The sequence below is a fragment of the Serpula lacrymans genome, assembly GCF_000218685.1.
Source record: "Serpula lacrymans var. lacrymans S7.9 unplaced genomic scaffold SERLAscaffold_10, whole genome shotgun sequence".
Lineage (NCBI taxonomy): Eukaryota > Fungi > Basidiomycota > Agaricomycetes > Boletales > Serpulaceae > Serpula > Serpula lacrymans.
The window spans coordinates 691,434-702,811 of record NW_006763299.1 but is presented as its reverse complement, the minus strand read 5'-3'; the positions used below and the strand labels follow the sequence as shown (position 1 = coordinate 702,811).

The window sequence follows — 11,378 nt, the reverse complement described above, 5'->3', positions numbered from 1 at the left end:
ATTCGCACCCTGACCAAAAGCATCTGAATCAGAAAAGTTATCTCAGTTCTACATCGTGATTGTGTACTACACGTTTACTATACATACTCAAGATTCGACCTCCAGCGTGTCCTCTCACGCGGGTCATCCCCAGAACCTCGCGAAATATACCAATCTAGGCCCCCGCTTCACAAAAATTAACTCACAGTTTATCTAGGCCCAGCACGCTCAGACCCAGCCCTTAGATAAGAACCCATCCTCTGCCACAGATTGTCTGCTTTATGCGTACACCCATCGGCACTGCTGCCACTAAATCCTAGCGTAATTCGTCCGAATTTCGCCGACAGTCGACAATGATCCATTGTAGAACCATTGTCAGATCCTAAATAGCTGTTCTTTCCAATATGAATGAACACCTTGCCCCCGTTGCCTTGCATGATGCGCGTTGCATTCGCTACTTCCGGCAAGATGGTATATCCACCTGTACTGCAAGAGAGTTGAACAGAACCGCAATAATTCCTGGGAAGCAGAACAGTAATATTCCCTGAATAGAAGCGGAAGGTGATGAGATGAATAGCCGTGGAGAGAGAGCAGAAGATAAAAGGAGTTTGGCAGTTTCCGAAATGTGACCAATATTCCTCGAAGAGAAGAGCATGGGAGCATCATTCTGCTTCATCTCGGGAAATCTGCGCAACGTTTAAGCACCAAAACTGGTCTGTCTTCTGATGCATTGCGATAAACGTGATCGACAGAACTTTGTTTTCCGTAAATAATAAATAAATAATAAAACAGCGCGCACCTCTCCGAGAGTAAGCATCGAGGTTCAAGTGGTTGGTAGGATCTATATATGACTATCCAACCAGTTAGACGGTGTAGAAACTTCTAGCGACGACAAAGACTTACGACGTCAATCGCTACGTTGCCAAGGCGGTTGTTCACGTTGACTGTAGACCTAACATCATGCGTAGAAGGTCCTGTTGATAAATCCAGATAAATCGCGCCGTATCGGGTTCTAAAAGAAGCATCTGGGGTTGTAAACCAGTTGAGCCTTGGCCCCAGCTTCTTGCTAAATCCATTGCCCATGCCACCCTGAGAAAGCGCCTTGTCATCTCCTGGAACATCGGAGCTGATACAATATGTTCCTGGCCATTATTTGTTAACCATGATTTGTTCCATCCGCGAGCAACTAACCGGATATTGGTTGGCGACGTTTATGAATTGATATCTTGCTTATGGTCTGGACATTGGCGGATTCAGGGTACGGTGGTGCGGGTGGCATTTTACGAGGTCCGTGATCAGAACTTGAATATGACAGGGCAGACAGTGACGCATTATCGTTATTTTCACGGTCCCGGTAAGGGGGTGGGGACCCTTCACTCATCTATTGAAAGTAGGAAACATTTTGTGGATACAATGTGGAATTGGTCAGATGAAGCGAATTGATGGAGAAAAAGAAAGGGCACTTACAGCGGAAGTTGGCTGCTTGCGAAGGTCATCCTTCTCTATAATCATTTTTGTAAGCCAACGCTACGCAGAGCAGAGACTATTAGAAATTTGCACAGCGCGTTTTCACGAATCATATGTGCCATGTGTTTTAAAGATGCTACGATGCGCAGCGCGCAGTTGTCACTGCGGAAGATCAAACGGGGGCTATGTCACAAAACATGTATATGTGTCGGATACCTACCGCAACTCCATAATATATGAGAAGTGTCAAAAAGCACCATCATAGTACTACTGCACTCAAGTCTGTTTACAAGAGGGAAGGTGAAATTCATGTTCGTCAAGCAAGTCAGCGAAAGTCGGCTTAATTTAACAATCCACCTCGATACAAAAAGATACTTCAACAAATAAAAAAACCGTTTCCACAACCACAACCTACAACTCCGAACCTGAAGTTTGGTCAACTTGCAGCAAAATACAAACTCATGGGGCCTGGCCGGGAATTGAACCCGGGACCTCCTCGATATTGCTAAGCGCCCTAACAAGGAATCATACTACTAGACCACCAGGCCGTGTTAACTGGCCAGAATTTGGCGCATAGCTCGTGACTGACCTACTCCCCACATGTCCTGTTAACACTTTATCATGAGACTCGGTTATGCAAAATGAGAATTTCTGAATTCACTTCAGTACTGTATTTAGTTCTTGTTTTCTCTTCTAAGGAATATTTTGTTGTAAGGTCAGACCTGATATCAATACTGTAGGGCGCTTGTACCCTCTGGATTCAACACATGTAAACAAGCTCGGTGCTACTCGCACCTACCTTGAATTAAGCGCAGACAGCACTCTGGTGGTCAAGTGTCAAACGTCAAAGAATCTGTTGGGACCATGGCGTCCACAACGCAGTCAACTCAAAGTGACATACTGACCCAAATATTCCAGGCTTTGAAAAGCAAGAATCACGATGCCCGTTTACAAGCAGCAATAGACCTCCGGCGTTATGTTCGTCTGTTGCCTCCGAATGGCGGTGATGGTGTTCTTGACATTAGTTATCTAGGTTTCCACTACTGTCGCAGAAATGCCCTCCGATGCTGCGGCCAAGCTATGGGATGACCATATCAACAGGCGGTTGTTTGACCTGATGCATAGTCAGAACAATGTCGAAAGATTGGGTGGCCTCCTGGCTATTGGTCAGTTACCTTGTACAGTCTATACCATATGCTGACACCGAGTAGACCATCTGCTCGACATTGACGGCGAGGATACAATCGAATCCAAGCGTAATCTGTTTCGCTTTTACAACTATGTCAAGTCGTTGCTTCCGAATCACGACGTCAATATCATGCTGGCCGCATCTAAAACCCTTGGTCAAATCGCGGAGATAGGTGGTGCAGCTTTCGGGGAACGGTTTATGGATTATGAAGTTCCAGCAGCTATCGAACTACTACAAGGAGACAAACAAGAGTCTCCTAGGTATGCTGGCGTGTTAATTTTGAAGGAGCTGGCGCGGAACAGTCCGGGATATTTTCATTCCCATATCAGCTTAGTTTTTGAGAAGATCCTTGTGCCGCTCAGGGACCCTCGCATGATAGTAAGAGAAGGAGCTGCGGAGCTCTTAGCTGCATGTTTGGATATCGTATCGCATAGAGAACGGCAGGCGCGCAGCCCTTATTTATTCAAGATTCTTCAAGATGCACAACTAGGACTCAAGGCGACACAACCAGAAATCATTCACGGGTCACTGTTGACATATCGTGAGCTGCTTCTGCACGGAGGCACGGTAAGCATTTGCAAGTTTGCAAATAATAATCAGAATATTTACAGCTGCATCTTCAGTTCATGCGAGAAACGTTTTTGGACACGGCAGAGCAGATTTTGCGTTTTAAATCTCACCGAGATGGTCTAGTCCGCAAGATGGTGATCACCCTCATACCTACGCTAGCTGCATACGATACACAGACATTTTCAGATCATTTTCTGCATAAGGCAATGGGTCATCTCTTAACCCAGCTTGAGAAACCCAACGAGAGATCCTTTGGTGCGTGCTATGTTTGCATAAGGTTTTGATCTCGAATTAATAATGCTTTCAACAGCTTTCATTGCCATTGGTCACACTGCTGCTGCTGTAACCAGTGAAATGAAACGCTTCCTGGAACCCATTATGGGCCAGATCAAGTTGGGATTGCAAGCCCGAAGGTAAATCTATATATCGCCTCACGTATCCATCAACTCATAGTAAGTTATAGTCATAACAAGAAAAATGCCCCTTCGGAAGAGCCAATATTCCAATGCCTTGGCATGCTTGCTTCGGCTGTTGGAACCAACCTTACCAAGCTTTTACACGACCAACTTGATCTGATGTTCGACTGTGGCCTCAGCGAGCCGCTGAGGCAGGCACTCATGGCCATGGCGCGTCATATTCCTCCTCTGCTTAAAACAATACAAGGTGCGTTCATATTCGTTAGGTTGATACTCTTGTTATATCATCTCTTGCCTCAATTAGATCGCCTTCTCGATCTCTTATCCATTATATTAAGTGGGCAGGCCTACAAGTCTATAGGAGCGCCACCTCGTGTTCGAAGCGATGCCTCCGCTACCACACGTGATGCGAATAACTCTCAGGTATGAACAGGTTTTATTGTAGAGAAGAGTTCCAACTAAGGATATGCGATAGACTCCGGGGGGCGGGAAAAGCTCTGAGTTGATCACGCTCGCGTTGTCCACTCTTGGTACTTTTGACTTTAGCAGTATGTATATTTATATCATCATATGTCGCGACACTCATTTGCCATCAAGGTCATGTATTAAACGAATTCGTGCGCAGTTGTGCTCTCCCTTACTTGGAGGATGATAACGCAGAAGTAAGGCGCGCTGCAGCATTGACTTGTTGTCGCCTCTTTGTTCGAGATCCTATCTGTTACCAAGCAAGCAGTCATGCCATAGAAATCATCAGTGACGTACTTGATAAGCTCCTTACTGTTGGTATAGCTGATCCAGGTTTGCACCATTCTTATTGTATGCTGCAATACGATATTTAATCAGGTTTTATAAAGATCCCACCATCCGTCAAACTGTCCTTTCGTCACTTCATGAACGATTCGACAAACATCTTGCCCAGGCCGAAAACGTGCGGTCGTTGTTTATTGCCTTGAATGACGAAGTCTTTGAAAACCGAGTGACAGCAGTTGGACTAATTGGGCGCCTCGCTAAGCACAATCCTGCCTACGTCATGCCTTCCCTCCGCAAGGCTTTAATCCAACTCTTAACAGAACTAGAATATTCTACAGTCATGTATGTTGTATTTTTCATTCGTACAGATGTATATCTGACCTACTTGTCGTAGGCGCAATCGCGAAGAGTCCACTAGACTACTGACACTTCTAGTCAGCGTTACACAACGTCTCATCAAGCCATACGCTTTGCCAATGCTACGTGTGTTACTACAGAAGGCAAACGACCCAAACCCAACCGTGGCAGCACATGTTCTCATGTGCCTAGGAGAACTCTCATGCGTTGGCGCCGAAGATGTTATGCCTCATGTTCCGGACCTCATGCAGGTGATAATATCAAGACTGTCAGACCCTTCGCTCGTGAAGCGAGACGCAGCGCTGCACACATTGGGACAACTCTGTTCTAGCACAGGATATGTAATTACGCCTCTCGTGGATTACCCTCAGTTACTTCCCATTTTGGGCCGGATACTGAGAACAGAGTCGACTCAATCTGTAAAGAGAGAGGTGGTTAAAGTGTTGGGCATACTTGGTGCCTTGGATCCTTATCGTCGTAAGGTATGTGTGTGGGCGTTCGTGTTGTTCTTACCTTTGGTTTACACAACGCTTACAATAGACAAGACCCGAGGAGGATGCTGCCAGTGAGACGCCTCTACCGGCAGTCACTGCAGCTGGACCCTTGGCTGGATCTGATGACTATTACCAAACAGTGGTCATCACCTCGCTATTGAATATTTTGAAAGATCAGTCCTTGAGCACTCACCATCATACCGTGATTGAAGCTATCATGTCAATATTCAAAACTCAAGGGCTCAAGTGTGTCACTTTCTTGCCACAGGTAAAGACATTCTTCATCTAGCAGAAAAAGGCCTTACGAAATCAATTAATGAAGATCATACCTGCGTTTGCTGCAGTTGCACGAACCTCTGCACGGCTTCAAGAATTTCACCTGCAGCAATTAGCAATTCTTGTTGGCATTATCAAACAGCATATCCGCAATTATATGCCTGAAGTATTTGGACTTGTAACAGAGCTCTGGGAGAATACTTCTCTTCAGCTACCCATCGTCTCTCTTATCGAAGCGTTAGGGAAGGCACTTGATGCCGAATTCAAGCCATTCTTGCCCACGATCCTTCCACATCTACTCAAAGCATTCGACGGGGAATTGAATGAAAAACGAATGGCCACACAAATCAAAATATTTGACTCTTTTCTTACTTTTGGATCAAATATCGAAGAATATCTTCATCTAGTCATTCCCATCATCGTCAAGTGTGCAGAAAGGCTTGATGGTACAACTGCTCTTCGCAAAAAAGCCATTCAAACTGTAGCGCACTTGTCACAGCGAGTTAATTTCTCTGACCATGCTTCACGCATCGTTCACCCCCTTGTCCGTGTCTTGGAAAGTCCCAATAATGAACTTCGACAAGCGGCCATGGATACGCTATGTGCCCTGGTGATTCAATTGGGTTCAGACTTCGCCATATTTGTTCCTACGATCAATAAAGTAAGCGAATTCGCCCTGATCGTGATACAGATGTTCACCCTAGAGCAGTGTCTACTTCGGAATAGGATCTCGCACCCCCGGTATGAGAATATGATATCAAAGTTACTCAACGGCGAACGGCTTCCTCAAGAGTCTGGTATCCTTGACTTACTGTAAGTTTCTTTTTTGTGCATAACAGCTCCCTGGTAACTGATTGTGGTTCCCAGTGAGAGTTCGAAAACTCCAGAATTCTCTGCTCCTGCTGAAGCTGCAAAAATGACAGTGAATCAACAACATCTCAAGCAAGCTTGGGACGTATCACAGGTAACTACTAGAGAGGATTGGAACGAATGGATGCATCGGCTTTCTGTTGAGTTCATGAAAGAATCTCCTTCTCATGCTCTGCGAGCTTGTATGAGTCTTGTTGATATCCACACACCCATCGCTAAAGAATTATTCAACGCGGCATTTATCTCTTGTTGGACCGAGTTATATGATCAATATCAAGTATGGTTTCTGTCCACATTCACTCTAGTACCTTGATCCCACTAACATCGATGCACTCTTAGGAAGACCTCGTTCGATCCATCGAATGTGCCATCACATCAACCAGTGCACCATCTGATCTCATCCATCGACTTCTTAATCTTGCCGAATTTATGGAACACGAGGAAAAGCCCCTCCCTATTGAACACCGCACTCTTGGCGAATATGCAATGAAATTTCACGCCTATGCCAAAGCTCTTCACTACAAAGAACTAGAGTTCTTCACTGAAACCTCTCCAAACATTATCGAAGCGTTAATCGGTATTAACACCAAGCTTCAACAACACGACGCTGCCTGGGGAACGCTCATTATTGCTCGAGAACAATATGACGTCAGCAAGCACGAGGAATGGTACGAAAGGCTCGGAAGATGGCAAGAAGCTCTAGCTGCATACGAAAAGAAGGCTGAAGAGGATCCTGACGCTCCTGACGTTCAGATAGGCCGTATGAAATGCTTGCATGCTATGGGGGATTGGGATCAGCTCGCTGCTCAAGTAGAAGAAAACTGGTCCAATGCAAACCACGAAGATCGGAGAGAAATCGCACCTATGGCAGCTGCAGCTGCTTGGTCATTACTTGAGTGGGACTCTATGGACGATTATATTACCACAATGAGAGTTGACTCTCCAGATCGTGCTTTCTACAAAGCAATTCTCTCTGTCCATCAAAACCAATTTCCGAAAGCCTTGACTCAAATAGCCAAGGCCCGAGACCTTTTGGAACCTGAGCTAACGTCACTTGTCGGAGAAGGTTATGGTAGGTCTTATAAGTGAGTTTCAACGCCTCCCCTATCACGCTAGTACACTCATGTCCTTGAAGCACGATGGTTCGGGCTCAAATGCTCTCAGAGCTTGAGGAAATTATTGCTTTTAAGCAGTATGCGGATCAACCTGAAAGGCAGCAATCTATGCGAAAAACTTGGATGAAAAGGTGAGGATATTCATAAAAGCACAATTCTTAGTTACGCCAGCTCACACATGTACAGACTTCAAGGTTGTCAACCTGACGTAGAAACCTGGCAGCGAATCCTTCAAGTTCGAGCTTTGGTATTAAATCCTGAGGATGATCCTGTCATGTGGATCAAGTTTGCCAATCTGTGTCGAAAATCAGATCGGATGGTGCTTGCTGAGAAAACTATCAACTCTTTGTTGTCTCCAGAGAGGGTATGTGTAGATAACAGAGCTACTTGGGCATTGATATTCATGGACATAATATTAGCTGCAACACCTCCGCGACGACCAACATCATATGAAAGCACCTCCAAATGTGGTTTATGCGCAGCTGAAGTATATGTGGGCTTCGGGCGCGAAAGAAGAAAGTCTCAAATTTCTTCGTCAGTTTTCTGCGAGTCTTTGTAAGGACTTGCAAGCCGAAACCAAAGAACACTCACAGCGAGCTGGTGTCGGCAAACACAAGCTTGATGAGCTCTCTAGGCTACTAGCACGGTGCTACTTCAAACAAGGCCAATGGCAAGTTGAGCTCAAGGATGATTGGGGTGCTGTAAGTATCTGCACGTAATCCACCTGAGAACTTCATTCATTTATTTTTCGCAGAGAAATGTAAAAGATATCTTACATTCATACCTTTTAGCGACACATTACGATGCTACTTGGTATAAAGCTTGGCACACATGGGCACTTGCAAATTTCGAAGTTATTGGCCATCTAGAAAATCAGAAAGAAAGTACCACAGTAGATGTACCAGGTACTGGACTAGCTGCACATATTGTCCAGGCTGTTCAAGGTTCGTCTTCGACGATTACCTTCTGTTGAACTGGCTTTTGACCTTTCATTCATCAGGTTTCTTCCGTTCTATTGCGCTTCGAAACGAGAACGCTCTGCAGGATACGCTTCGTCTTTTGACACTTTGGTTCAAATTTGGTGCTCATGACGATGTCAGTCAAGCTATGGCAAGCGGATTTTCGACAGTTGAAGTGGACACGTGGCTAGAAGTTATTCCTCAGGTATATTCTATAGTTTTTTTTCTCCAAGAAAACGCCCCTTCTCAGTCACCCTTCAGATAATTGCTAGAATTCAAACACCAAGCGCGAATGTACGCCGAAATATCAACAATCTATTGACTGAAGTTGGTAAACACCATCCACAAGCTCTAATTTATCCTCTTACTGTGGCATCGAAATCATCGAGTGCATCTCGTAAAAACGCTGCCCTAGGAATTATGGATAGGATGCGAGAACATAGTCCAGCCATAGTTGAACAGGTGAGGCTACGCTGGCTTTTGCCTATTACACGAGCTGATTTTTTCGAAGGCACTCGTTGTTAGCCATGAGCTTATTCGTGTTGCCATTTTGTGGCACGAGTTATGGCATGAGGGACTCGAAGAGGCTTCTCGCCTATACTTTTCTGCGAAAAACCCAGAGGGAATGATTGCAGCACTGGAGCCACTGCATGAAATGCTGGAGGCAGTAAGTACAGAGAACTGGAAAGGAACGCGGAGCACATTGATTTATATCATTTCAGGGCCCTACCACTGCTCGCGAGACCTCTTTTGCCCAAGTATTTGGTAGAGATCTACATGAAGCTCGTGAAGCGTGTCGACGCTACCGAGCATATGGTGAGAGAGCGGAATTAAACAAAGCATGGGATATATATTATGGGGTAATATGCATGGCAAACTTCTTTGTTGATAAAGCTCACAGACTCTATGTCATAGGTCTTCAGGAAAGTTGAGAAGCAATTACCCCAGTTGACCACACTCGACTTGCAGTACGTTTCGCCACAACTGCTGAAGGCACGTAATCTCGAGTTGGCGATGCCGGGTAAGTTTTGCCTAGCTTACAGACGCGCTGATTCTAAGGCTTCGATTTAGGTACATACCAATCCGGGAGACCCATCATCAGGATAGCTAGCTTTGCCACAAAGCTTACAGTCATTGCCTCTAAACAACGGCCTAGACGAATTTCGTTGAAGGGTAGCGATGGAAGGGATTATCAATATCTCTTAAAAGGTGAAACGATAATTGAAGTAATCATATATAAGTTAACATAGTTTCTATATCAGGCCACGAGGACCTCCGTCAGGATGAGCGGGTTATGCAATTGTTCAGTCTTGTCAATACTCTCTTATCTGTGGATACCAACAGCTTCAAGAGGCGGTTACATATTCAACGTTTTTCGGTCATACCCCTAGCTCCGAACGCCGGTCTAATAGGATGGGTGCAAGACAGTGACACCCTCCACGTTCTTGTTAGAGACTACCGTGATTCTCGTAAAGTTTTATTGAACATCGAGTATCGCTTAATGCTGCAGGTCTGTTCTTCAAGTTTCCCAGCAGCCATCACGATATTCATACATTCTTTTACAGATGGCACCTGACTACGAAAATCTCACTCTCCTTCAAAAAGTAGAAGTCTTCGAATATGCTCTTGAGAATACGACGGGTCAAGATTTGTACCGCGTCCTTTGGTTGAAAAGCGTAAATTCAGAGCATTGGCTTGAGCGTCGTGCGACCTACACGAGATCTCTTGCAATGAACAGCATGGTTGGACATATCCTAGGCCTCGGCGATCGGCACCCTTCCAATCTACTTCTTGAGCGCAGTACAGGAAAAGTAGTTCACATTGATTTTGGTGACTGCTTCGAGGTTGCCATGCATCGCGAGAAGTTCCCGGAGAAGATTCCTTTCCGCTTGACTCGTATGCTGACTCATGCAATGGAGGTGAAGACCCTTTTTTCCCAGTACGCCCACGAAGTTACTAAACCAGGATGATCATAGATAAGTGGAATTGAAGGCAGCTTCAGGCATACATGTGAAATTACTATGCAAGTGTTGCGCGCGAACAAGGAGTCTCTCATGGCCGTGCTAGAAGCTTTTGTATATGATCCGCTTATTAACTGGAGGCTTATGCAAGCTGATGTGGATGCTCGACGCCCTGAAGGTGCGGAATTCTCAAAGGTTCTGTAGCATGCGACTGATCTATTTTATGCAGATACTGACCCCGATCCTGAGCGTGCTGTTGAGCTGGCGCGAGTAGCTGCTTATCCTCAAGGGCCGACTCGGAAATTGAGGGCAGATGAAAATGATATCTTTAATGGTACGTGTAGAGTCACATGACTGGCAGTTCTCGCTGAATACCCCATTCATCTAGAGGCTGTTGGGGAGCCTGGGGTAAGGCAAGAAGTCAGGAATGAAAGAGCTCTACTGGTCTATAACCGCGTTCAGCATAAACTCACTGGTAGGTTTGACATACACACTAAGTAATTTTTCGTCTAAATGTTGAATTATTAGGCCGAGATTTCAATCCCGACGTTGTTTTGTCTGTGCCTGCGCAAGTAGATAAACTTATTTTACAGGCCACTTCTCTAGAGAATCTCTGTCAATGCTTTTCAGGATGGTATGTGGCTACAATCTTACTTGCCTCTATATACTAACGTACTGACGATCGCTTAGGTGTGCATTCTGGTAGCATTTTGGGCCCCGCATACTTATCACATCAGCACTCATACTCTGTACTTTAGTTTAGTTTTCGAAGATCCGTTAACTTAATGCTTTCCGTGACCCATAAAAGCTATATGGTGCGATTATCTTCCGTCGATAGGTTTGCTTAAAGAGACTACATAAAGATACCGGCTGTGACGTGAAGCAGTGTCCAAATACGCGTATGTGTGAGCAGCGGCCTGAAAAAAATCCCGAATAGGAAATTAATCATTTGAAAGACTAGCCAAAGTTTCGAGG

At 45.2% G+C, this 11,378-nt stretch overlaps 2 protein-coding genes across 2 annotated transcripts; one reads left to right on the top strand and one right to left on the bottom strand.

The window, feature by feature from the left end:
* Positions 1 to 13: 13 nt before the first annotated feature.
* SERLADRAFT_472914 (uncharacterized protein) lies at positions 14 to 1,764 on the bottom strand (the record flags this gene model as incomplete). Its single annotated transcript, XM_007320766.1, has 5 exons — positions 14 to 523; positions 779 to 830; positions 883 to 1,121; positions 1,171 to 1,360; positions 1,447 to 1,764. The coding sequence occupies 5 exons, from the start codon at positions 1,489 to 1,491 to the stop codon at positions 189 to 191; spliced, it is 861 nt and encodes a 286-aa protein (XP_007320828.1).
* Positions 1,765 to 2,310: 546 nt separating this feature from the next.
* On the top strand, positions 2,311 to 11,210 carry TOR (phosphatidylinositol 3-kinase; the record flags this gene model as incomplete). Its single annotated transcript, XM_007320765.1, has 33 exons — positions 2,311 to 2,424; positions 2,480 to 2,612; positions 2,658 to 3,202; positions 3,259 to 3,460; positions 3,516 to 3,618; positions 3,669 to 3,868; positions 3,926 to 4,044; positions 4,097 to 4,169; positions 4,219 to 4,419; positions 4,476 to 4,713; positions 4,766 to 5,216; positions 5,269 to 5,490; positions 5,545 to 6,159; positions 6,208 to 6,311; positions 6,366 to 6,645; positions 6,708 to 7,453; positions 7,504 to 7,614; positions 7,670 to 7,847; positions 7,903 to 8,184; positions 8,238 to 8,427; positions 8,484 to 8,647; positions 8,704 to 8,904; positions 8,954 to 9,109; positions 9,165 to 9,302; positions 9,358 to 9,463; positions 9,514 to 9,651; positions 9,705 to 9,952; positions 10,008 to 10,361; positions 10,419 to 10,581; positions 10,633 to 10,737; positions 10,792 to 10,878; positions 10,932 to 11,037; positions 11,094 to 11,210. 33 exons carry the CDS (start codon positions 2,311 to 2,313, stop codon positions 11,107 to 11,109), a joined length of 7,089 nt encoding a protein of 2,362 aa, XP_007320827.1.
* Positions 11,211 to 11,378: the final 168 nt, after the last annotated feature.